Below are 27,810 nucleotides of genomic sequence, written 5' to 3'. Positions count from 1 at the left end.
TATATATATCGTGTTTTTTTTAAACACATCAAAGAGTGTCAGACTGGGAAAATGTTCTTTACTTTAAAGTAGAGTTGTGTTCAATGATTATTCCTGTGGCTGCAAGAAAACTTTAGTGTCTGTGTCTGAATTTTACACTCCTGTTTTTTTACATTCCGATCTGGAATGGATGCTATAAAAACTGCGCACCTAACTTGCATTAATTGGGAATTATAGTTTTCTATTTATAGTTTTTCGACTTGGCTCAATTTCCGTGCTGCATGCAACACGGGTTCATCTCAATTTAAAAATGGTCTATGGCAGTATTAAGGAACTGGTATTTTAAGTAGTCAGCCGCTCTGTCTGGGGGGCTGGAAACTAATATTCAGGTTACACTTAATTTTGTTTGAAACTCGACTCAGATTCCGTAGGCATTAGAGCGCACTTCATTTAGCCTCCCATCACCCATTTTTAGGCGTGCATTACAGCGGTAGCTACTTGCTTGAGATGTTTTGAGTGGTGAGAAAATGCATTTGACATGAACTTGATAATCATTGCAGAATGGCAAACATGTTTTGTTTTTTTTTATTGTGAACACAAATGTTTTGGTCAAGGTTTTTTTTTGTATAGTATGGCTTTGAGAGGTGTTTTAATTTTTCACTTCTTAACAAAACTAATGGCTTTATAGCACATGTCCTTTGTTTTGTGGCTGGGTATTGATGTTTGTAAGGTCTAGTACTGACCTTTAGAATCACCTGCTAAGATTTGTTTCACTTCTGAAGTGGCTTGCTGTTTCTGTAGTAGCTGCGTGATTGCATGACAACTACACAGCCCACAGAGCTGCTTGTATATGAACGTTTTGGTCTTTTTTTTCCCTCTGCACGAGTAGAAACTCACGTTGTTGAGTCGATTGCTTCTAATACAATGAGAAGGAGCATAGAAAGTGCAGGGTGCGTGGTTCCTGCACTGGGTCTTGACAAATCTATTTAGCACCCTCAGGTCACGTGCAACCACAACCAGGCAGTGCTGTTGATTAAGAAATTTCCTGGGCGTACTTCCTCTGTCGAAGCTCATTGAGTGTCTGAACAACTGATTCATTCATTTCAAATAGGTGATGATCCATAATTGAGTAACCTGAGCTTTTATTTCCATCAATTTCTAAAGTAGATGGCCCATATTAGTCTCATATTTTCACCTTAAAATAAATTAACCTTTTCATTGGACTTCTAATTCAACGGCGTTCATCTCTACATGCTAAACCTCCATATGATCTGCAGGCAGATGTAGTCCAATTTGTGCTGTTTAAGATTGACCACGGATACGGATGACGTATAGCTTTTTTCCAAAAAACATTAAAACAGTTTTTCTCATTCCAGCTTTTTGTGTTCCAGTTGATGCACTGTACTCCATATTAACAATAACATTTTGACATTTTCTTTTTGTTCCCTCCCTTTTCTGTTTCTTCTACCACCTATCCATGTTTTACAGCAGTGATTCTCATCTGGCTGAATTACTGCAATGAATGGTAACACTATCCATCCAGCCAACACCACAAGCACAACAGCTGGGGGCACTGGTGTGGCAGCACCCCCAAGTGGCTGGAGAGAGTTTTGTGAGCTTCACGCCATCGCCACGGCCCGGGAGCTTGCCGGACACTACCGGAACTTCGCCAGAGAGCATCCTCAACATGACGTGCTCCCGCCAGAAACCTTCTCGAAGCAGTTCACCAACCTTTTCCAGCAGCACTTCAGCTGTGAGGTGGGCAAAGATGGCGTGCTTCTTCAGCCGACCACATGCGCAACTGCGACAAATCCCCCCAACGCTCCTTTGGACACTCCCCTTTCGTCACAGACTATGACAGGCCGTTCACGAATTACGTCTTTGTCAGGTGTGCAGGATTATCGGGAAGCTGGCCGGCCAATAGGGGGAGCTGCTTTGTTTACCGTTGTAGCGCCAAAGTTAGAGCCGGTCGTTGTGAGTCGGGAGCAGGAGGAGCCACTGCGATGCCCCGCTGGAAACTCTCTACCAGGAAACCCCGTGTTGCTCCGGGGCTTTGGCAGTGGGTCGCTAATGATCCACAGTCGAAGTACCGACAACATCTCTGCCTCGGGGCAACGACCCGTTTCTGAACTGTACTCGTCTGACTCCTCAACCTCTAACTCTGTACATGCTGACATCACACACTTCTCTGTCAGCCAAATTCGACAATCTGTTCGGAGACTTTTTAAAAAGCGCCCCCTTCCTAGCTCCCCGACCCAGCAGGACCTATCCTCATCGACCCCAGGCAACAACACCAGCTCCCCAACCACCGGAGACAGAGAACTGTCATCCTCATCGTCTTCCTCTCACTCCTCCACGTGTTTGACCTCTGAAGCCCCGCCTCCTGCCTCTTCACAATTGTCTGGAGTAGCGTCGAACTTACTGGATCGTTTTTGGCGGTTTCGTGGCAGCAGCATGAGACAGAGGAGGTCGGAGGCTGGTGGCTGCTGTAAAGAGGGGCATCTGAGGTACTTGCTGGTGAATGACACTATTTCAGACTCTCAGCCTCGCTGGCAACGCTGCCGCCTGCTGGTCAGGAGGATCAGTGACGCTGACGTTGCAGAAAGTGAAGGAGTGAGAGGACGGGAGAGATATCAGCTAGAGCTCTATGATCCTCCAAAGGTAAGATTGTTTCCTTATTTTAAGTTCTTGTGAGAGAAAATGTTCATCCTTTTTGCTGTCACATCATGCAGAACATAATCATTTCAGGCTCCAAAGAGCTGTAAGTACAGTATAGATTCACTGTACAATAATCTTAATTATTGTGTTTTTTTGTCTCGACGCTTGTTTATCTTCGAGAAACGAAGCTTGAATGACCTTCTTATGCAGTCATGTGAATAACTGGCTTCATAAAGGCTTTTTTGTTGTCATGCCTATAAGATTTGTATTTGTCTTCGTTCACATGGGTGGCACAAGGAATCAGAACACCCATTGTGCCTTACTCAGTAGCTGCAGTTAAAAATGGTTTGATACTGCTAATCGTGAAGATCTCTGTCGATTGGTTTGCTCTTTTGCCCAGTTAAATAAGTTGATGGAAACCGTTTATATGAGAATAGATCTCTCTCTGGTTCTGTTTGTTTAAATAATCTAGCTTTCCAATAATTTTGAGGAAAAAGACAGCTGTGTATTTTCTTCTTTTTTTCAGGAATGTTATTCCACCAGTTTAATGTTGCTGCTTTATAGAGTGATAAAGTTACTTGTATTCCACTGACCATTTCTTGACCTCGACTTTGACAGCCTGTCACAGCAAAGCAGGATTTATTGCCATAAACTCTGAACATGAGACAATTTGTCCTTGCAAAAAATTCAACTCACTTCCAGCTGCTCAACCGTCTCCACACCCCATGTTCTCCCAAACTAGCAATGATGGTGGCTTAGCTGGCTGCCATTGTAGCCGCAGCCTTCTAAGGTCACTGGTAGTATAGTTTACTCACTTTTGCAAGTGTGCCTTTGTGTTTTGGAGGGCAGTGAAGAAAGACATTGTGTGTGTATTTATTTGAGCTTTATATTTAGCACACACTCTGTATCCATCTGCAGCCGAAAACATGTGCTTGGGGTATTGCAGTTAATGACAAAGCCAGGAGTGTGTGTGTTCGTAGTGGTAAAGGCTTTGGCAGTGTTTGTTGGCCTGATTGTAATGCTGCTTTATTCCGCCAGCTACATCTTAGTTCTCTGAAGCCGCTCCCTCTGTGTGTGTGTGTGTGTGTGTGTGTGTGTGTCCTTGCACGTGTGGAATCTTGGCAATGAAAAGTTGAGGCCTTGAGAATATCCTTAAAAGGAAGGCGAGCTGCGGACTTGCATGCGCACAGTCGATCATCCACTCCAGTGGGCACAATGTTCATTCTAAAACAATAATTTGAATTTGTCATGTGTCACATTCACATGTCCGCTCAGTTTCCTCTTTCGAGGACGAACATGCAGGTTTCACACATCTGCGAGCGGCTGTGCATAAGGTGAACCGTTTTGGTTTCACAGCTCATGTATTGTAGAAGTCTTCGAATGCATTCACATAGCATGTGCTTCATTTTAAAGCCAAAAGAGGAAGTGGCCAGGAAACAGATAACGCAGTCAGGAGAGATAGCTCCAGTGAAGCTAAAGCTGGCGTGTCCCAAATAAAAGTGTGAGAACTTATCAAGTATGCAGAAATTATAATTTGATCTTTTCACACCTTTAGTCATGTGATAAAATTGTTTCCTCCTTCCTTCCAGTATATACCATGATGTTTTGTGGCACATTAAATGGACTTGTAAAACACTGAGTCATCTAAGCTGTCTTCAATTTTGCACAATATGAAGTCAAAGGCTTGTTTTGCAGAAGTGAATCTTGACGTTTCAGCTAAAATATAGCAGAAGTTTGTTTAGTGGCGAAAGAGTTGTCTCCTTTGTCTATTTCGTCTCCCGGGAATGAAGTTCTCCGTCCTTGATTGTTTAATTCATACTTGCATTCTACGGATCAGCTGTCACATGCTAACTCCGCTGCGCTCCTTTCATTATAGACGAGAGGATCCAGCCAGGAAAATCCTGGTAGTCTTACTTAAAATTCAGTTCCCACAGACTGCTGCAGTGTCAGGGATATATTTCCTCCTGGAAGCTTTAGTTTCATATCATCCTTCTCCCCCTCAGCTGTGTGTTTGTGGTTTTTCACATGTTGGTTCCAGCTCTGCACTCCGTAATCTTTCCCACATGCTTGTTGGTGTGGGCCCCGGTTGTTCCCGTTTGATTTTATTCATTGTGATCTGTTTTGTTCCTTCACGTGTTGTGGAGTGCTGCAGAGTGGTTAAACGTCAGGCAGAAATGCACGATGGCACAACCTGTCCATTTATTGAGAGCGATGCTCTCTTTGTCATTGCTTGAGTACGATGTTGTGTTTTGCACCACAGACAATATTTCAAGTAGTTTCATTCCATTATTTTGATTGAAGAATGAGGTATGGATAGCAGTGTCACAAACAAACTTTCCACTTGGGGAAGCATCTCGTATCCAAAATGAACAGAACCTTTGACTTTGGGATTAGCTCCTTAATGAAACTATATTTAACCCCACAAACGTGAACTAGTGTTCACCCCGACTCTCTCCATACCTGGTTTTATGGGGATCAATGGTGTACAGTGTTTCTCCTAGTTTTTTTGTGTTTAGAGATTGGGGACCTTGCGATCAGTCGATGTTGTAATGCAGTAATGGGAATTGAGAAATAATTCACACTGAGGAATGGAAAATGCATGAAATGATATATATAATGATGGAAAATAACTCACAAAATCCACATGCCGAAGCAGGTTTTGTCATATAGAGATTCTGCTATGCCAATGACAAGAGCTTCTTCAAAAGCAATTGCTCACCATAGTTTCAGAGTTAGTCACCACGTGTTTGTTCACTGTACAATGATGATGTCATCTCGCTCTTTAAGCTGACACAAAACTCCCTCCAACCATGGTATGGCATTGGTGCTAACCTGCTGAGCAATTTCTGTGCTCAGGAAAAGTGCATTATTTGGCCCTGCTATGTTAGAAACTTGCAATCCAATTTCATAAAGATTATTATTAATGGCCTGTCAGTATAAAGCAACGTTGCCACTCACACATACTGTATACTGCAGTGCAACACATCAATTCAGCTCCACTGGAGTTTTGATCACGTTGTCATCACCAGCGACGGTATTAGCAAGCTATTGTTGTCTGGTTTACGTGGTAATTTGACCTTATTGTTGTGGGTTTTAGTGAGGCTAAACATCGCAAACAAAAACAACCACATTTCACATCACACATGTAAGTAAACTCTCGCCTACTGTGTGTGATACGTCTGTCTTCATCTTCAAAGTAAAAGCTGCACACTGCTCAGTGATACCTGTTGCTGCGAACGAGCATTAGCTTTTCATGTGCTTGAATCTACAAAAGGTGGAAGAACACAACAATGAAACCGTGCTACTTTGGCTGCGACTAGTGCTTGCACACATCCCGAAACACAACATGTTTAGTGGTTTGCAGCCCCTAAGATATGATCTCTGCTGCACGCCATATCTTTTTGGAAACACATTAATGCCACAACGAGTTTCTGTATCATTCTCAAAGAGTGCGTTGCGTGTGTGTATTTGCAGAAGTTTTAAGGACGCTGCAAGTGAGGAAGCAGGACAGTGCGACAAGCATCGATGTTGCAGAGAAGACATGAAAGAGTTGGCATCAAAGCCATAACAGACTTCAGTTTCAACCGACGTCATATCAATATTGACTTTCCACCCACAACACGACTCGATCTCATGACCTGTCACGAAACCTAGAAGTGATGATGAGTCATTTCAAACATTAGAGCATTAAAATCAAGTGAGATTGAAATCAACCTGCTTTGTTGGAGTCAGCACTATTCTGTCAATGATATTAAGGGCATCCGAATGTTCACGTACAATGTATGTTTCCCTTCGCAAAAGCTTTGTTTTTGGTGTGTTGTCTACGAGTACAGGTGCTCTTATGTCAAGTTCATCTTTGGCCCTAGAATACTGGATTAATTTCCATGCTTCGTCAGTGTTGTTATTCCACTCAGCTTGCCATGAAGCTATTTTTGAACTCTTTTTTTGACACAAATGTGTCATTCGTGCCACTATAGCATTCATATTTCTGGCTTTTATTTAATCTGTCGTGTACTGTGAAACCTCAGTTCATGAGAGTTTGTTCCCTTGAGAAATTTGGTGGAAATTATTTTTGTAAACACTAACAGTGCTGTCTGGTATCTGAGCTTTGGTTATGTAATATTCTTTTACGTGAGTATTGATATTAATTAAAAAATATGCAACATGCGCTTAAATATATGTATATTTTTTAAACTTAATTTAAAGTCAAATTTTTTTCATAATACTTTTCACAAATTTCCAATGGCAAAATTAGACTATTTTTCATTAAAATGTGCAGCTTTCACTCAACTCTGGGTCCTGTTTTAAGTCTGTGGTTAAATGTACTAAGAGGGATTTTTTTTCTTAAAAAAAGACTTTTTTTTCCCTCCTCTAAATTTGGCTGTGCCAGTTTAGTTTTGGGCCACAAATAGCTTCCGTAGTTTATTATATTTAGCCCATTCTGATTTACTGAAGGTCTTTACCCATAGATTTCTTTGAACAGTATTTCACTGAAGGCCACATCCTCTGAGGACATGGAGTAAACATGCATAAATGGCTTCCTTTTGTCAAAATGTTTGTGACAAGGAAAATCACATTTGTCTCAAATTCTTGATAGATATTGTTAAACCCTAGAAGCCTGACATTGGGCTGATTTTGCAACTGTGGTCACATGAGTGCAGTTATGTTGCTGTTGTCTGAGACACATGGGTGCTTCAGCTGACTCACTGGAGACACTATTCATAGTTATGTTCAACATTTTAGTAATGCAAAGTCAAAAATAATCCATCAGTATTTCTGTGGTGGTGTTGCCAATAGTGATGTTACTGCTCTAGGGTTAGATATGCTTATGCAAACGCATTTATTTAATGTGCTCTTTAAGTTCCATGAGCTGCTGACATCAGCAAAATATGGTTGGCAACCCCTTTCACAGGCTGTTGTGGGAAAAGTACATGGACCAGTAATGATGATATCACTTGGCTTTAGATTCCGGTCATCACCTCTGTAGGAGGCCTAGCACAACAAAATATTGTGTTGATCTCAAGAAATACTGCTTGAGGTTTTATTTGAATGTACAATAATACAGCTCTAAAACTGTCAAGTTTTCTTGAGCCAAATTCTTATTGCATATCTTTGTTTAAATCATTAGTTTCTCTCTCAGTTGTGATTATTTTTCTCTGTATTGTGTGTTCTGTGTGTGTCCTACAACCACAGGAACAGTGCACATGACCGTGCTCAGCAAAAGGCGGAAACCCCCAAAAGTAAAACTCGACAACATCCTCAAACGTTGCATTTTACTTGGTCGCTGTTCTACTTAGTGTACACACACTAGCACACTCACACACAGGTGATCTGAAATATTTGGATTTCCAAATGTGAGAAAAATTATAACTCAAGAGTATGCGTGTTAATCTCCTACCAGATAGCGTCCTTTTCATTATTAAATAAGAGACAATATCAAGTTCATGCTGCAATTTCTTGTGACATATGTTCATCCTCCCTGCTCATGCCTCCTTTATCACATCCATGAACCTCAGTGGCTGTGTTTTTCCTCTTCTTTGGAACAGCACCTCAACTTCCAACATTCTTCTACTCTCCCTTCTCCATGTGTCCAAGCCATCTCAGTCTGGCCTCCCTAACTTTGCCTAAACTTCTCCACATACTTATGATGACTATTATTTTTAACATTAATTTAGTAAACTTTCTCAGCTCTTTCTTATATTATGCTAAACAGTTACTGTACGCATCCATAACTGATGTGTGAAATCTGGCATGTGCATAGTGAGTTCTCATAGATGAGTTCTTGTTTCAGTACGTTTGTCTTGTCCATCGCTATATGCACCAACTTCGAGCAGATCTGCAGCGACACCTGTATGTGCCCAGATGTGCCAAACACTGACTCATCTTTTGCTATTCAGAGATTATTTTGACCTGTTTTCAGTCTCAAGTAAGATAGATAACTAGAAGTGCGCCATACTTTGGAAAATCCCGGACATCTCACACCACATTCATTCTGAGTCTCTCAGTCCGGTTAGAGTACTGTGTAATGTCCTGATTTATTTTGAATCACCAGCAGTGTCATGACCCTACATAGGGAATGCTTGTTCTAGTTTTTATGATCTTTTCCAGCAAACCATTCATAATCATAAACCAAGAAATTTTTCACACTGAGTCTTTATTATGGTCTGTGCCTCATCCATTAAGACCAGTTGTCCTCATCAAATTGTGTAAATGTAAAATTATTGGTTTCCCTGAGTCATTTTATGCCGATGCCACATTGTTTTCAATCAAATCAGACTTCTAATTTTGTCTGGAGTTATTACCAACGGGGGATGTAGTTCAAGATACAGAATTTCAAAGTTTATTCTACTGAAATATGAACCCTCAACACTGTCATTAGTTACAAGCTACAGTTTTCGTACGCTTATAGTAAGCATGAATAATTACTTACTTGTGAATCATTTTTGAGGGTGTACTAACAGAAACACTTACATTTGATCTGCAGGCTTAAAATACATTATTGATCATGTCTCTCTTGTTTTTGATTAATCATTGCTGCACTGAAAATAAGTGGACATGCTTGATGTCATCTCATATTTATGTGCCGTGTATTAAGCACTGAATATTTACCTGGACTTCCTGCCTATTTTAATGTGGCGTTACTTATGAGAGAAGGAAACTTTGTTAATGTGGCACTTTTCATTCAGTGCTTGACAAAATAAGAGATAGAGTCCAAACAAACCTAAAGCTGCATTCACATTTTAATATTACGAGAAGAGCATGAGGAGCCACTACCCGTATGACTGCACATGCTGGGAATTCAATCCAGGCCAATACTACAAGTATTCGATTTTGACCCCACCATCAAACTTTGATGATCAAATAATGTTGATATGGAAAACAAGAATTGTAAGGAGTACAAAGATGGTACAGATGATAGAAAAGGAGACAGGAAGCGGAGTCAGAAGTTGAGGTAAAGCTATTCCGATTTTTCATTGACTAGAGCTAGTAGTATTTGTGTTGCAGTTTTCAAAGGTCTGCAGGAGCTTTATCTCAGGACATCAGGCAGTTCCATCACCTCCTCAGAAATAAAACCGGTCTTGCACATAATGCAGCACTTGTGTGTGAAAGAGCCACTACAATTGCAGGAATTGTTTTGTCTTCACTTTGAAAGCTTTACGTATCATGCCAGGCTAACTGTGTGTGTGTGTGTGTGTGTGTGTGTGTGTGTGTGTGTGTGTGTGTGTGTGTGTGTGTGTGTGTGTGTGTGTGTGTGTGTGTGTGTGTGTGTGTGTGTGTGTGTGTGTGTGTGTGTGTGTGTGTGTGTGTGTGTGTGTGTGTGTGTGTGTGTGTGTGTGTGTGTGTGTGTGTGTGTGGCTGCTCTCTTTGAGGCTTGCATACCAAATGTAACATTTTGGCTCGAACAAAAAAGGGATTTCTGTGTCAAGGAAATATTTCAGGTGTGAAGTAAAAGTTCCACTAAGAGTCGCAGGTTATATAATAACCCACTTCTGTGCTCTTTTGCTGAACTACTTTTGCCTCAAGTGTAAAACCTCAGCTGAGGTTTGAAGGTAACAGCGCACACATTTCTCGAATTCTCTTTTGAATATTTCATGTGCGTATCAGTAATTCTGAGAAGCCGAGGACGGTGTGACGGACTGACGCATTTATGCATCACTGATTTCTTAGAATGCTTCTTTCTATGGGCGTGTGCACGCTGCCCACATCCTCCGTGATGCCACAGATAGAGCTGGTCTTGAGTGGTATTAGTTCTAGTAACTTAAAGGTTGACTTGTTCTGGAAACCAGATCAGGTATTTACTATCTGTTTTGGGGGCTTTTGTGTTTTAATTTGTCTGCCAAAATACACTTTGAAGTTAAAAAAAAAAACAAAAACTTTCCGTTGATTTTCTACGCACATTACCATGGTGTGTGAGTGCTTTCAGATGTTTTTTGTTTAGTTTAGTTCAGCCCTTTTTACACTAGTTAGGATATTTCCCAACCTCATACCATTCCATCATCAGTGTCTTGCTTGGTTAAAGACTTTCATACACACAGATGTGGAATGCACAAGTATCTCTTTCAAAGGGCTTTTCTTGCTTCCTGGCTTTTTAGGTGTTGGCCTCTCAAAGGTCTCCAATATTCTCTATTGTTTACTTGTTCATTTTGATTGAATAGTTGCAATGTTTTCTATACAATATTGTTATTTTATAGGTTCATGTAATTCTTCAATTTATCAGTTTGGCTTTGAAAAAAAGCAAGGAGAAGTTGAGTTTGAGGAAGTGTGGAGCTGCAGCGAGATGAAAGTGGAAGTCAGGGGCGATGTGGAAAAAGTAATTTATGAAGAGAGGGGTGAGACCAGAGCCTAGGGGCACACCACTAGTGGCGTGGTCAGGTTGGAAAATGTGAGGTATGAGGTGATCCAGGACCATTTTGAAATAATGACATTATGTCTTTGTTTGAATATGAGGGAGCCTTTAAATGCTTGTATTGCTAACTCCCCTTATATATGTGATTTATTTGTGGGAGTGTAAATGGATCGTAAAAGTTTTGTTGTAGACATTTTCTTGTGTTTTGAGCAAAGATATTACAAAGACTGTTGAGCGCTGCACGAAGCGTAGACAGGGTTTAGGTTTTCTCTGGCACATTGCAAAAAAGCAATCATTGGCACTTGATGAGTGGTTGGAAATTGTGGTAGAAATCTTTCAAATGGAAGTACTGAGTCACAAAATGAAGGGAGAGCTGCATGGAGAAATGGGAAAGATGGTTGATGATGAAGCAGAGGGCTGCAAATCATCATTTCAAATGGCTGTGTGTCTCCTGGCGCTTAATAGGCGACTAATACAGCAGGGTTGGTGCTTTATCTCCAATTGTACTGAGATTATCATCTGACCGGAGCAGCAAATCTATTTTGGGCTGGAGTGTCTGAGTGAGAGCAGCAGCAGGTGTTGGAAGTCCAACTCAAGTGGTGAAAACAATAGCAGCTGCTTCACGTCCAAGTGTTGGCCAATGCTGGAGCTTTTGTGGTAAACACATTAGGTCATGATCGCCGTCACTTTCTCTTGTAACCATTTTGTTTAGCAGGTGCAAGAAATGATAGTATACACTTAACATTTTGGGATTTAAAAATCAATAAATCAAATGTTACTTGTGTGAATTGTCACAATATCCCATTTGAATAATGGGACCGGTGTCGAAAGTGCGAAAAGTCGCTGAGCCTAAAGGAGACTTGTTGTCTGAGCTTAATGATCTTCTTTAATCTCTTTCGAGAATCAACTCATGTTATTTATTAATTTGTTTGCTTTTTCTTAGACATTTTTCTGAGACTCTGATATATTGCCCAGCTGGTTGCAAATACTGCTGAGGTACCCTTTGTGGGCCCCCAACTTAGGGCCTTGGATAAAAGCGTGTGATGTTCAATATTGATGATTCAGAGTTGTGCAAGAGCACTGGACGTCATTGATGAAAACCCAGATGCTACGATAGCTGTTGTTTTGTGATTGTCTCTAAATTTAATCTCAACAATCCAGGTGTCTTTCTGCAATGACCCAAGTTTGAATACATGGAGGAGAAGTTAGACAGTTGTGGGTTTTTTTCATGGTTTATGGTCAAGGTCTTCTCTGCCTCACAGAACCCCTCAGGGTGATGTTGTTAAGTCTTCAATACGCACGTTCACACAAGCTCTCTGGAGACTGATCTGGTTGAGGATGTTTAGTCCGAAGGCCAGTTCAACTTAAACACACACACACACACACACACACACACACACACACACACACACACAGAGAGCATATGCATGCTGGACAGTGTTGTCAGTGAAGACCCTCATAGGAATAGTGGAATGTTGAGTGTCAGTCCGTTGCCATGGAAACGGCCTTGAGAAAGGGATCCTGGGAATAAAGTTTTGGATGCCGTACATCCTGTGTGTGATGTGTTCATGAGGGTGTGAGAGCAATTTAGAGCAACCTTTTTTGACATCTGATGATGCTGCCTTGTCTCTGTCTTGAATCAAAATGTGGTAGCGACTTATCTTGAACCTTGTTTTACAATTTAGCAGAACAGAAGTTACCGGCATATTTGCTTTGGTGCTCTAAACAGTTGTAATCGTCCCCTACTCTTCAGATCAGTGGTTTATTTTACTGGTCACATTTCAGTAACCTGTACTTTCTTTTGTGTGTATATATTTGAGTTGTTTTCATTCATTCATTATGTAAATGAGCATCACGGCGCCATCTCTGTTGAACAGCATCTTGAAACTGCGAAAAGTGAAACTTGAGTCATTTTGTGATCAACCAGGATGTTACATTCCAGTCATCGCAGTACTACAATCGAATCGGCATCAGATTTTTAATGTCATTCCAATGTACAATTTATCTTTGTATTTATAATCAGCCATCTTGTTGAGTGTGGAGGGTCGTGTCTGTGGAATCTTTGCCAGGTTAAATACATTTGATGTGTTGTGGCAACCACTGCAAGACAGCAACCCTCTGACTGGAGATGGTATCAATTTACACAGCTATGCTGATGACTCACAGTCCTACTTTGCTCTGTCAAACGATGAGACTCAGGTTATCTTTGTTGTCCTTTACCCATCAGGGTTGCCACATCCTCCCTTGTCATATCACTCCTCGTCCTCATTCATCTCATCTTCCTCTTCTTTTTTAATCTCAACTTGCAGCATTCTTTGTTGGTCATGCAACACTGTCTCCCTCTTCCCGTGTTAACAGGAAGCTAGTTCCTCCATCAGTAATACCCTCAAGAGATGTTTTTTTTTGTTTTTATTGCCCATTTCACACTGCATTTTATGTTCCTATGCTGCTGTCTCAGTGAGATAAGATCCACAATCCAGTGGTGTATAATAATAACAGGGAGGCTGATAGTGTGGCAGGTGTTATGTGAAAATAATTTCTTTGCAGAAGAAAACCCTTTTGTTAAAAGAGTATTAAAGCCTGAACACATTATTGTAAATCATGTTATGTCATGTGAAATACCGTACTGTCTTGATGAGTGTGAAAGGTACACTTTGTTGATGCATTGTGAGAACTTGACTTTGATTTATTGATAGCACTGAATAGAAGTTTTGTCACAAGTGAGGGCAGTTGCCGGAGGGTTTGACGACTGAGCCATTGGTGTGTTGACCGTTCCGTGCTTCAGGTTTGATGTGCAGAAAGGTGTGACCCCCGAACTCAACTTCTGGAGGACTGAACATCTGACTAACTGTATCGTATCCACACAGTGGGCAAACACACATGTTAAAGAACGGTCGCTTTTGTGTGAGAAATCACTTTGAGGCCTGCTGGCACCAACCCAGTGAGCCGTAAACACAAAGATCAGCGTTTTGAAACACTAATGAAAATCCTTCCCTCGAGGCTTATGCCGCGACTTCACGCTCATTACTCTCGGCGTCCGGATCTGTCTGATTTATTCACATCGCCTGCTCCGCAGTGTGGTGTGTTTAAGCTGACAGACGTGTTGCGTTGAAGTGTATTCATTAGATAGTCCAGTTTAATTATCTGCAGTCAATTACACATCTGTAGAATCAATGAACGTATGTTTCCAGCGCCGCTCGGTTGAATGGACTCACAAAAAGCACATTACTAAAGTGATACAACTAATAAATGGGAAATGTTCTTGTTCCTGCGGAGCAGTTGATTCACAGGTCTGTTCTGTTGTTGCTCAACTGCCACATCTGCCACAGATGGATTTACTTCACACATATGGTTCCTCAAAGATGAAACTCATTCACGTTCTGACAATAAATTCCTCAGTGAGTCACAGGCGAGTCCACACGCAGAGATATAGTGTCTCATTAGTGGAAACACCTGTAAAGTTACTGGATGATGATGATGATCCTCCTTTCCTGGAATCAGAGAAATACACATGAAACTAATTGAGATGCAGGGATGGCGCTCTGTCTTTTACAGACTTCTCATCCACTCTTGCCAAGTTTACGAGTGGTTTTGATCAAACTGCTGTAATCTGCTCTGCAATTTAAAAACTTCAGAAGAGCATCGGAGACAAGGAGTTGTTTTTATTAACTTCATTCTCTTCCCCACTTCCTTCCTCTATTCAACTGGCCACTGTTGTGTCCTCATTCTGGCCTTCCCCTTCTTGCCTGGCACTTGGTGCCTTTGGCCTCCTCTCCTCAGATCATGTTACTAATTTATGCTTTCTCTCTCTTATTTTCACTTCCTGAGATCTTCTCACTTACACACTGAATTTCCGCTGATATTACCATGTTAAAGCGCTTGCAAATGTTGGTGTCATCATGTAGGGTTGAAATGACTATCTCCCTGATCTCGACAGCTACCCAGTTCTCCAATTTAGCAAGTATATAAACAGTTGAAGAGGGATGGCAGTGCCACAAAGTGCAAAGGCCATTCCTTGATACTTTCTTTGCACTGTCACCATGAAGAAAGAAGCACAACAACAAATGAGTTACACCGTCGCTGGGATCAATGTGCAGGCAGCCGTTTCACCAAGTATAGTACTCCTGGTACATGGTTAATGATTCAATTTATATTGCGTTCCTATTACTGCTGATGCGATTAGACAGCATTGATTTTCTTGATCTGAACAAGGCTTGAATTGTACACTTCTAGAAGTTATTATATGAGTGATAGTTGAGTGAGCTGCTGAGTGGAGGACTGGCCCTCTCAGTACAACAGACACGATGTTGCATGCATGTTTTGTTACAATAGGTTGTCGACCTCGATGGCTCTCAAAATTTTGATCGTGGCCAAAGTGGTGGAACAAAGTAAATCTTATTGTAATTGAATTGAACCGTCTTTGAGTTTCTGATAAGGATATATAAAGCTAATTGGAACCGTTTCCATGAAATTTATACTCTACGTTGTAAATAAAGGTTTGAAATAAAACGTGATGTTAGCTGTTGGCGCTACAACACAAAGAACAAGGAAGACTATCATTCTGCTGTGAAGACTTGTGGTCAAGTTAGAAGACCATCAGCCTTCTTGTGAGCGCATGTGTGGGAGGATGCAACGACCTGGATATTGTGTGTATATATATATATATATATATATATATATATATATATATATCCAGGTCGTTGCATCCATCCTGAAATCAAGATGCACTTGAGTTGGGCTGACTGTCTGTCAAGAAACGGACATGATGTCTTTGCCAACCATCAAAATCTGCAAAATGATATACTAAATGTTTTGTTCTTGACATACTGACGTTCACGTAATGTACCGCAACCCTTTTGTGTGACCTGACAAACTAGTATATCAATGCTGTGAACACAGTGGAGGGTTCCCAGAGTAGTTTACAAATGATGCTTTTGTAGAAACGTAATCTGTCTTCTGTGGTTTTGTGTCTGAAGTTGTTCCGTTCCAGACTTAAAAACACATGAAACAAACACTCCTTGGCCTTGGAATGCTGCCTCCCGATTGGTCCAGCTCGCGACGTCCTCTAACAGATGGACATCACATGCTGTAACTCGTCCCATTTTATCCCATTTCAGAGAAACGTACTAATCTGTTATATTCATCACCATTTTGTGTAATTGAAATAATCAGGTGTTAGGGCTTCAAACTTCAAGAGCACTTACTGTACCAGGCCGTATCACTTAGCTCAGTGTCTGTTTTTGTCACCAATGTCGTGCCCTCACCAGATGTTGTTCTTCTCGTCAGCATCTCAGTGCTATGAGACTAAATGTTGTCGGTAGAAAACTTAGTGTACTGAACATTTAAAACAAATCTGTAAGTGCCACTACCGCAAGACGTTGCTTTGCGAATCTATCTGGGATATATTTACAGGCATTGTCGTAGGTAATTGAGCATTACTCAGAGACTTTAGTTTTCCATTTTGATCTGAATTAAAATGTCTTCAATGAGTCAACGTCATGTGGAAGTCCCTCAGTAAGATATGACAGCTTCTTTAACTTCATTTCATGTGATGTTTGTGCGCCACACACACAGCTGTCACCATCGTGAAACTGTTTGTTTCATACAATATTGATTTAAGCAGAATCCAGTGAAGCGCATTTTCTCAGAAATTCTGCCAAAGGAGAAATCAGACACAAGATCACTTCCTCATTCTCGGTCCCTGTGTGAGGTCGGTGACATCCGAGCTCAGTTCTAGATACAAGACGCGATGGCCCCTATTCTCAGAACTGACAAGCCCAGTGCATTATGCAGATGCAAGGTGGGTGCATTACGAGACATTCCTCGGGCTCACACAGTGTCATACATGCTCACACTCATCTGCTACACAAAAGCTCTGGAATCCTCAATCCTGTTCTTCTCTCAACTCTTCTTCCCTCTCTCTCGTCACCTCAGTGCCCTCTCTTTCTCATCTGCTTCCTTTCGGCTGTTTTTGTTCCCGCACACCAGCCCTGCTCCTCCTTCTGATCATCTTCTCTTCTTCCCCCACTGGGTTCTGTTTTCACACAAAGTGCTGCTTTTTTTAAGTCCAAGTTGATCATCCTTCTGGCCTCTGGCTCATTTGGTTGTCTGCTGGAGATCTGACTAACACCGGACGGGTCCGTCATCACGCTGAATTCCTGTGACTCACAGGATATTGTTCAACCTCTGCAGCCCATTCAATGGTCCTGTTCTGCTGTTTCTGCGCATACTTCAGAATCAGTTTCAGGCGCGTGGGAACTTACTATGTAGGGAACTTCATAGTCCCGAAAGTTCAAATTGCCTTAATTACTGGAAAAGCACAGCAACTGAGGAGTTGTGTTGCCTCACAGCAAAAGCAAAGTGCCCTGCCAGCATTCAAATCTGTGGCACTTGCACGCGAAAGCTCCTACACCACCAGCGAGTGAGGTCAGTTCCGTTCACACGTTTTCAACATTGCAACGTTTGATCCTACCTGCTGTAAGACCTGTCGCATCAACATTTTGTCACCACAGCCACATGTAAGTAGCCCCTTGCCCTCTGCCTCGGGGCTGGGTCTGACTCTTAGCTGGGCCTGAGGCCTGTGGAGAGTCATGTTTGTTGGGTACTGTTGGGATGGGACAACAGTGAAGGGCAAAGTCTATGCTTGCTGGGCCATTGAGTTAAGAGCAGAGTTGTTTTTGGCAACCATTTCACCTTTAGTTTCAGTTTATTGTGGAATACATGGGCAAGAATGTCGTATTTTGTCTGTCTGATCATCTACATACAACGTTGCGTTATCATCAGCAAGGACCCATGTGTAGTTCGTCATCGTCGTGGTATCGTGAAAAAAAAGGTCATTTAAGGTCATCGAAAACAACACTGGTCGAGAGAGGCGTTTCCTGTTGGGGATGCTGAAGAGGCCATGTCTCTCAGTTGAGCGTGGAAGGGATAATTTTCTGAAGCAACTGTTGACTAATTGTATCCTTATACATCTCATGTGCACGTATTTCCTCGGTCGCCTTTGAGCATTCGAGTGAGAGGAGGCTCTTTGGTGTCTCTGTCAGCTGTCGCTGAGGCTTCAGTCACAGCTGACTTCTGACCCAAACCTCCCCAGGCAGGTACACATGGATAACTGGGTCATCCATCCGTGTGCGTGTGTGTCCACACCAGCAGCTCAGCTGGTGCTGATCTCTGTCTCAGAGGTCGGTCAGTGACACCTCAGACATTTCTGTTCCTGTCCAGACACACACCTGAACACACACATTCTTTCCAGACACATGCTGGCACGCTTAACTCCTGATAGATTTGTTGTGGGTCTCACAATCTGCCAGCTGCTGTAAAATCAGAAAGCAGGATGTTTTGTGATTCGTCAATGAGACCGCGAGTGTCAGCAGGTCGCTCCAAGTCATTGCATTTAACCTTTCCTATACAGCTCGCACCAGTGGGGTCAAGCATGTAGTGCTGACACGAGTCATGCTCCAGCTCCTCATGTGTTCACTGAACATGAGCGAACATGAACATGGGACTCACACTTCTGCTTTCTGTTTTTCTGAATAGTGTTGACGGAAGTGCTGCATATCGCACACACACGTGAATCTCTCCACTCCAAATCCTGCTTGAGTTTTTCCCTCTTCGACATATGTGTCGTCACAGTTATTATTGTCTTCAAACACCAAAAAAAGAATTATTATTGATCTGTGTTTATAATAGATCTCTGTAATCTCTGTTTAGGTAGAAGAGTCTTGAGAATTTGGCTGGTGAAATAACGCTTATTCTTACTTAATTTCAGGCTCATGTGATATACAGACTTTTAAGTGTGTTTCAAAAGAGAAAAAAAAGAAAAAGAATGCATCTTTGAGCGTTTTCGATATGAAAAATTGGCTGAAAGATATGGCTTTCTTTCTTCTTATTGTGTGCCTGAAACTTGTCACAAACACACATGCCTTACACCTGGTGATCCCTGGCCAGCTGTGATGTATAATCCAGCCTGTGTGTCTTGCAGCCTCCTCCTGGGTGGAGCCACCTCAACTGGCTCAATGTGGAGGTGCAGTAGCTCTGGTTTGAGTCTCTCACAGTTGGCTGATCAAAGTCCTGACATGCTGGAATGAAAACTAATTTTGGCCAATTGAATTCAAATCTCCCTCTGTTACTCTGGTAGTTTGTGAACAAAAGGCTTTTGTCTCTGCACCTTCTTGTCCCGGGCAGACCAACAGTGCTGTTGCGCTGGTCCAATACTCCCATCAGTCCATCTGTAATGTTCCTTCACCTGGGGAAGGATCTCTCCTCCAACCTAGACAGGACCTTCTGCTGTTTATTCTGAATTTTTTCCTCCCTATTCCTTGGGCAAACTACAAGTCACTTCCAGTTTTACCTCCTTCTTTGAATCTTTGAAAGATAGACAAGTGTGTCAGAAGTTCCTCGTAGAACAGCGCCCCCAAGTGTTATGTGGAAATAGATATGTGGACTTTGCTTGAGGTCATGATATTTTTTTTTACTGGATATCAGCTTGACAGATGATAAGCAAATGATAAATTCAAAACCCTTTTGCATCTTGAAAAGCCCTCAATGATGCGACCATATGTTCAAAGCTCTTACAAGGTAGTGTCATTTGCAGTATAAAAAATAAAAAATGAAAGATGTTTTTGTGCTTGTATCATAAGTGTTAACATCAGATATTCTGAGCCAGAAAGATGTTATCTGGCGCCGTAATGCTTCGAACATTTCGATTGCTCTCCGTCATGTGTTTGGACTGATACCAGATAAAATCTGTTTACGCCACTGATGTTTTCCACAGACTTTCCGATTCATCGTTGAGTATTTGTCCCGTGTTTCAGTGTGTGACTTTCTTTGTGTGTTCCAGGCCTCCAGTCCCAAGCTGAGGACGCACTGCTCTGATATCCAAGAGGTGCGGCGCTGCAACCGGCTGGAGATGCCCGACAACTTAAACACATTTGTTTTAAAGGTAACATCCAACACAAACACCTTAGTAAATGTTCATCTTCGTCACTGTAGACCAGGGTGGGCAGTTAGTTTCCCACAGCGACTGCATTATTTACTGTGGTGCTGTGAAGTGCCTCCAAGCCAAAAAAAAAAAAAATGTGTTGCTTTAAAAAAAGCAAGGAGAAAGATTCCATATGCCATCACATTATATGCTTAAAACATTGTATTGGTTTATATATTTTGTTTTATTTACATTTTATTTTTTTGATTTCTTTAGTAGATTTAGTCTGACCTCATGAGGGCCACACATGTACCGACAAAGGGCCGCGTGTGGCCCATGTGCCGCTCATCAGATGCAGATCCACAGCATGGGCTTGTAGTTGAGCTGGTCGCTCAGTATCATCAGCCAGTTCAGAATCTCTTTGAGGCACTGAGCTACGATGGTGATGTTGTGTTGGGCGGATGCTAGCAACACTGGATCAACTCAGCGTGACTGATATTTATATGCAGTTGTTTTTCACATCATAGGTGCCAAACTCATGAGTCAGCTCATGCGGTCATCTTTTTTATTTATTTAGCTTTTGATTTTATGAGTTTTTACCAACAAGTTTATTTCCACTTTTAGCGTGTGCATGGTGTGGCTGGTTTTCATAATACTATGGTATTTATTGGTTCACTCTGCTTCATTGCACAGCGTTTGTTCAGGTCAGTGTTTAAGCTTCAGTAGTTGAGATGACAACAAAAACCTGCACTGATGATAAGTGGAAGTGACAAATGTGTATCAATAAAACTTGCTTTGTTGTGAGCAAAAAAAGCTAGATAAATACATGGTTGGCATTATCCACTTCAGCTCATGCTCCTGGTTTTGAGGTTTCTTTTCTTTTAAATTGAAGGTGTCTGTTTGCCTCTGCAGGTTAACCAAGACAGTCTGATATTTGAGACCGACAACGACCAGCAGGTCAGCTCCTGGACCACGGAGATTAAAGAATGTATCAGCAACAGGTGGGACGCACACTGAGAAGTGAATCATCTCACCCCCTCTGAGACGTGTGTCTCTCTGTACCGTGGAATTCCTGGATGTCTTTTTGTGTGCTGAACTTGCTTGACTTATGTGTTTGCCTGCTGCTGTGTGTGTTTGTGTGACGCCAAGGTTGTATATCTTTCATCTCTCCGGCCTGCGTTTGAGCTCACTCGTGAGACTCGTTCAGTCACGACACGCTGAAGCTCATTTGGGTTTTGATGTTGCACAGAGGCAATTTCCTCCCAGTAGTTACACGCCACAGTCCATCAGTCTTATATTTACTTCTTTAGAGTAAACACAAGCTCATTTCAGGACACTTTGCTGTTCTGTCAGCTGTTGCAGGTGAGCTCAACATTTTCCACTTCAAAGTACACAGAGCTGTTCCTGTAACGTGACAGCGCATGAAGTATATATACACACTGGGATCAGATAGTAGTGCTCGATGGGAGCAAGTGAATTCTGGCCTGATGTGAAAAGATAACTTGCACACAGACCACAGAGGTGTCACTGAGGCCTGAGTTGAGCGTATTCGAGAAGGTCCTTCCTCGCATTCCTCCTCCCCTCTCTGCACAGTGAGGTTCTCCTTCACTCGGTCTTTTGCCCAGAAATTGTGTGACAATCAGGTCAACATTTCCACTTTGCATTTTACAAAAATAATCCTCAAAGAAAAGCTATTCCCACAACATTCACATGATGTATCATATTTTCCCAGGCATATTAACCCCATACCAGTCAGGATCCAAGCTTTCGGGGTAATATTATTTCAAAACATTCAAAGTTTTTGTCATAAACAAGTCCTCAGTTTCATATCAGTCATTATAAGGTTGTTATTCAACTGGATCGCTGTATTTTCACCGTGCCGAAACAATGTTTCAGGGTGGAAAGTTTCGCCACAGAACAACTGCACTGTTAGCTGTGACATTCTTTGTAAAGCACAAAATCATTCGCAACAAGATATATAATATTTTCAAGCATGTCTGAATAACAAAGTTGTTATTCTTAAAATAAAAAACACCTTGTCTAGGTGCCGCCCACCTAGAGAGGCTGGAGGTGGAAATGACGTGGCTGGCAGGAGTTTGGATGTGGCTGGCAACACAAGGTGAACTTACTCCTTCACGTCGTGCTGTATATACTTGTTCTCAAACTGATACATGCGGCGTTTCTTTATTTTAATTTCCTATGGTGGTGGTGGTGGAGCGGTACTTTGAATCTGCACCACTCAGCGGACATCTGAACTTGAGTTCTTGAGTCTTGTTTCTCTCAATGGAGGGAGGGCACACCGCAGTGTCGCCGCTGGGGCAGACTCTGCTGCTCTGTCACATCTTGGTCCGCAGTCATGTTTATCTCGGATTCATCAGACAGAGTTTGCTTCATTCCAGATGAGAGTCAGACCTGCCATCAATGTGTGCTTTGACAGTCACAGAGCTCAAGTGTGTGGCGTGGACGGGCCGTCACGCACTGACTCATTTGTCTGAATAAATGAATGTGTTTTATTTATTTCTAAACTTCACACACCTCTGAGCCACCTGCGAGTCACTGCATTGCACTCAACCTTAACTCTGCTGTCACACACAAGGGTTGGACGTTGTGGGGAGTGGTGTGTAGATCTCTGGTGTCTGTCCGTCTACATTGTTCACACTTCCGTACCAAGTTGAGAAACTGTGTTTCTCTGGATGTTTTAAAAAATATTTTGGATTTGAAAATGGAGACGCAAATGCACAGCCATAGTCCGACCCTGAGCAGTCCTGACCTCACCACCTGCAAACATGAAAGACCTCTGCAGACATCCAGTCGTAATGTTTTGGCTGATCACGTGCTTTCATGGCAACACTTTACATTGGACCTCTTCAAAACTAAATCTCCAGAAACTGCAGATCATGCGAGAGTCCATCTGATAAGTTGGTCTCCTAAATTTAGATCTGATTTTTCAAGTCTGAGACGCTTGTGGGGGAGAAGATTACAAGTCACAAACTCTTCTCTGTGCTGCGCCAAACATCTGCAGAAATGAAAAAGGCCTCAATATTTCTCTGATACTCTGAAGTCTCTGACCTCCCCCGCACTTCCTCTGGCAGTCCAACACTAGCACGCAAGCAAAGGAGGTCAAAGTTCCCCTGAAACTTAATATTCCTCCTGATGCACCAGAAGCACAGTAGCAGGTTTATTAAGCCGCCTCTCAATCAACAGTTTCAATTTCAGTTGAAGCTCAGACGTCTGTGTCTCTATGAGTCACTCGAATTCAAATGTGCGAACATTAATATCTGGCACATCTTGTTGGAAATTATGTCATATTGAGGATGTAGCAGATCAGTCAGTAAGGTTCAAATATTAGGGCCTCTTAAAAAAGTATTTGAGGAAGAGAAATGTGACTTGTGTTCCTGTTATTGTCAGTGTAACAGGCTGAGTTCTTCAGCTGAATTTGCCCACAGTGACCTCCAGGTTTGGTTTGGTAAAAAATGATTTGATTTTGTGAAGTTGGAAACTTCTTAGCGAAAAAAGTGATTATAAATTGATTTATTTACAGAAAGAGAAAACGGGTGAGGCTCACTTTTAAAGTGCTGCTCTCTGTTGTTTGGTTTAGCATTGCTGTTTTTGACAATGAGACTGAGCGCCATCTACTGAGCTGGGAATGTGAGGCCACGTCAGCCCATTCATAAGCATGATGTGTGTTGCTTTGAAATTCAGTGATTTGCTTGTTAAGTCAAGTCTAGACCTAATGATGCGCAACAAACCGTCACACAACCACTAAGGACAGCTGCAGAAATGGAAGGGACGATGTTCGCAGAGGTTGTTGGCGTTCACAACTCGCCCACTTCTCTGAGGGATCAAGAGAGTAGTGATGACTTCCACAGTAAATAACTGAGAAGTCTGACAGTCCAACTGACTGACCTGCGACTGGAGAGGTGGTGGATGACGTTTCTCCTGCTCCAAACCAGCAACTACTAGGAGTAGTGCAAGTAGTGCAGCAGGCAGCACCAACTCACTTTGGGCATGAGCGTGCAAATAGTAGGAAGTTAGAAGCAAAAATGTGTTCTTTCGGAATAAAAAAAAAAACAACAAAACAAAGACAACATGTTCCTCTGCCTGTGTCTGTTTCTGATGTGAGACTTGAATTCTCTTGTGTTCAGGTCGGTCAGTGTGGATCTGGAGCCCCTCCCCGTGACAGCAGACCCTTCCGTCCCGGCCGGTCACCGAGGGACGTCAGAGTCCGGGAGTCAGAGTGAGTATCAGAACCGAAGCTGCCGAGAAGAGTCTAGAAGCTTGAACACTGGAACTGCAGTCGTAGACATTTCTCCAAATCATCTCTGTTCCTCCTTCAGCATCCATCAGCCTTGCTCTGCCAGAGCAGGTCACCCAGAAAACATATCACTTCCTCTTCTCCTACCCCTGGTTCCACGGCCCCATCTCCAGGGTCAAAGCCGCCCACCTGGTCCAGAGCTCCGGGCCACAGGGACACGGCGTCTTCCTGGTCCGCCAGAGCGAGACCCGTAAAGGCGATTACGTCCTCACGTTCAACTACCAGGGAAAAGCAAAGGTGAGCGCCGTCACAGCGCTGCTCCTAGTCAGGTGGCCGTCGCTCAGGTGTGACTCCTCTTCTCTGTCCCCGCAGCACCTGAGGCTCTCGCTCACAGAGTGGGGTCAGTGTCGAGTGCAACATCTCCGCTTCCCCTCCGTCATAGATATGCTCAGTCACTTCCGCCTCTTCCCCATCCCACTGGAGTGTGGCGACGGTGGCGCCGTCACCCTGTCCAGCTTCGTCGTGGCTGGGTCCGGCCCGCCGCCGCAAGGTGAGACCCCGCCCTCCCCCCCCACTGCTTGCAGAGGACTGGATGGCTCACTGTCCTCACTCTTTCATCTCAGGTCAGGTGTCCGGCGCCCTCCTGGTCCCTTTCTCTCTCCACCGCTGGAACTCTGAGCCCAGCTTGGCTCACTGGAGTTTGTCCCGCAGCTCCTCTCACCCCTCGTCCTCGTCCTCGTCCTCCCCCACCAGCAGCACCACTCCTGCCCTCCTGCCCGCTCAGCGCACCACCAACCCACCACCACCGCCGCCTCCTCCTCCTCCGTCAGCCACCGCTCCTCTGCGGCGGAGCGAATCTGTGGGACGGAGGCCGCAACTGCGGCATGGCCACCCGCCCATCAGTGCCTCCAGGGACTCGGACTATGAGCTGGAGCCGGAGCGCAGCCGCAAGAGGGCGATAGAGAACCAGTACATGTTGCTCTAGCTAAGCTACACATGCCAACTCACACACACCAGTGAGTTCGCCAGCGTCCCACTCTGGCACGTCGATCACAGCGAGTCCAGAGCGACAGGCTTCTGTCAGGTCGAACCTTGTAGAACAAAAGCTTCTGGAGTGTTGATTTTGAGCGAGAAGGTTCTGCAATCCTGTGGAGCCGAAGACACACAAATGTTCTGTCGCGTTTTGTGTATTCATCTCGCTGGGCTCCTCCCAAACAGCGGAGAGCGAAGCCGTAATCTGCCCAAAGTGCCCCAAAGTCCAGCCAAAGAGCCGTCATGGAGTGATACTGTATGTGTGTAGAATTATTATTATACTTTGGAAAAATGACAATAAACACAATACTTAGATCTTAATACCTAAAAGCACTTAAACACTCCACCCTTTAAGCTACCGATATTCCTCCGTGGTCGCCGTCAGTGTCACGTTTTAGCATTAAGCTCTGTTGGAGAGTGACAAGTGCCTCGGTCAGCAGCATTTCTAACGTTTGTAGCATTAAAAGTTCTGTGTATTTTTCTACCACAGCCACAGACATTTGCGATACACTCTAGTTTTTATGACTTCCTGTCCGTGTTTCAGAACCGCGTCCAGATGTTTTCTCGCGGGACTCCGCAGATGTTTTTGTCGACTAACGTCACGCCTCCGCAGACGGAGCCCAAGCTCATTTATCTTCTTCTCTTTCTCCCAAAGCAGCCAGCAGACTCAGTTGCGGGGGCGGAGCTAGCTGTCACCATGGCAACAATATTTCATGAATGTGTAGCGGCGAGCGGAACATCTGCCCTGTGTCAGTTAGCATTCCCAAGTCTGCAGCAAGTGGTCAGTGGTCAGTAGCTGTCAAGTGGTCCAAGGAAGGAAGAGAGACCTGTCAGTGTTTGTGTGGAACAAGTCGGTGCTTATGTTGGTCACTTGTTTGAGGGCACAGGGATCCTTTCACAGAGCGAGTCCCGACGTGGAGAGTCGAACCTGACCACAGTGATTCTAAGTGAAGTTTGATTCTTACCGGAGACGATAGGTTCAGGACGAACCCGTGTGTTCCCTCTGGGAACTCTGGTTTCCTCCTATAGTCGAAAAACATGCAGTGATGACTCTGTGTATGTGTGTGTGTGTGTCTGTCTCCCCTCTGATCGACTGGTGACCTGTCCCCACCAAGTAGCTGGGTCAGAGTCCAGCCCTGTGGTCAGGACTCAGTGCACAAAGTAACAATAGCGAAGAAACTAAAGATGGGGTGACTCTGAGAGAGTCGTGACTCGAGGGTTGTTTTATGGAGTGAGTGCAGACGCCAGGTTGTATTGAGGTGGGACCACTGGGTTGATGCTGACCACTGCAGCACCGCTGGACTTCATCTGAACTTCATGCTGAACATGAAACAGGCTCTTGATTTGATCCCCAGAAGGCCACAGTGGGTGGAGGCTTTTGTTCCAACCAATAGCTCGACACCTTTTCACCAGTCAGCTGACTGGTCCATCCGGTGTGTGCTAGTTTGGTTGGAACAGAAACGTAAGTGGATCAGTTTGTGAGCTCTGCTGTGAAATCAATAAATCTGATCCATATTGGTTTTTACTGTATTTTAAATAACGTCTAAATGTCCACCAAATATTCAGACACTTCTTTTTTGTCTGCCAATTATTCTAAATAGACTTGTGTCAGGGATGAGGATCAGCTCCTCTGTTTTTGGAGAACTAATGGAATGTTTATTTTGGAGCTCAGTTCTAGTTGGACATGATTAAAGTAAATGAGAAAAAGAGCTGAGCCAGAAGGCCTCGCATGGGGTCATGAATCGTCTCTCACATGTTCCAGTCAGAACGTGTGCAGTTTGTTTTAGAGTTGGATGGAGATAAGCCACAAGGTGTTGGATGGAATTCTGCAGACTCAGCAATATCAGAGCGAGTGTCTGGAGACGGCTGAGCGTTGCTCCAGTTGCTCCTCCGCAGGAAAAGAAGAAGATAAATAAATGACCTGAAGTGCCTTTTCAATTTGACTTCTATTTAAAACTCTCCCCAAAAATCGTTCCACCTGCTCAGCTACAGTTTGCGTCCGGGTGTGTCGAGCTCAGCTAACACTAACTCAGCAGTGGAAGAATGAACCGCCACTTCCTACGTTTCAGACAGCAATAAATCCAAATGGTTTCGTCCTTCATCATCATCACCATCATCATCATCATCATCGTCTGGTCATTGTCCTTCGCGCGTTTAAAGGCAAAAGTACGGTTGCTCTACAGCGCCCTCGTCTGTCTGCCAAAAGAAAAGCAACGGTCTGAGTGTTATGGTTTTTGTTTGTCAAGTTCGACTGTACATTTGCCACAAAGCTGCTGCTGTTTCCCCACGAACGCCAGCGAGTCACGCAGCTGCTTCACAGCGCCAAAGAATCAAGAGTAAACGGCTCAGGAGCTTCTCGCTCCTCTCCGCGCGTCAGTTGAATGTAACTCGTCGTCCATACTGTTGATTCTCTTCCAAGTTCGCACTGTAAACATTCCACTTCTGCGCCAGCCTCAAGCCCCGCCCCCTCCCCTGCACCGACCAATGACATGAGCTTTTGTTTGCTGTCAGTCTTAGCGTTTCTAAATTATAGTAAAACTATATCTACTGTTTATTTGACTTTTGTAAAAATAAATAACCCAAACAAACACTGTCTTGTGTTCTTGTGTTTTTGATGAG

The 27,810-nt window shown here is 43.3% G+C and overlaps 1 protein-coding gene across 5 annotated transcripts in view; it reads left to right on the top strand.

Annotated features, from left to right (window-relative positions):
• sh2b3 (SH2B adaptor protein 3) overlaps positions 1–27,770 on the top strand; it is a 53,088-nt gene extending 25,318 nt beyond the window's left edge. For 3 of the 5 annotated variants that reach the window (XM_053870112.1, XM_053870115.1, XM_053870113.1), the window contains exons 2-9: positions 1,468–2,640; positions 19,824–19,925; positions 20,817–20,905; positions 21,949–22,023; positions 24,050–24,141; positions 24,242–24,456; positions 24,532–24,709; positions 24,783–27,770. In XM_053870112.1, coding sequence (XP_053726087.1) covers positions 1,498–2,640; positions 19,824–19,925; positions 20,817–20,905; positions 21,949–22,023; positions 24,050–24,141; positions 24,242–24,456; positions 24,532–24,709; positions 24,783–25,144 — 2,256 coding nt within the window. In that variant the 5' untranslated portion in view covers positions 1,468–1,497 and the 3' untranslated portion in view covers positions 25,145–27,770. The remainder of the gene's footprint in view (positions 1–1,467; positions 2,641–19,823; positions 19,926–20,816; positions 20,906–21,948; positions 22,024–24,049; positions 24,142–24,241; positions 24,457–24,531; positions 24,710–24,782) is intronic. The other 2 variants (XM_053870116.1, XM_053870117.1) reach the window with 2 other exon arrangements.
• The last annotated feature ends 40 nt before the right edge of the window (positions 27,771–27,810 follow it).

Source organism: Synchiropus splendidus, chromosome 7 (assembly GCF_027744825.2).
Source record: "Synchiropus splendidus isolate RoL2022-P1 chromosome 7, RoL_Sspl_1.0, whole genome shotgun sequence".
In the NCBI taxonomy this organism is placed as follows: domain Eukaryota; kingdom Metazoa; phylum Chordata; class Actinopteri; order Syngnathiformes; family Callionymidae; genus Synchiropus; species Synchiropus splendidus.
The sequence above is the reverse complement of the archived record's forward strand: the minus strand, read 5'-3'. Positions and strand labels throughout refer to the sequence as shown.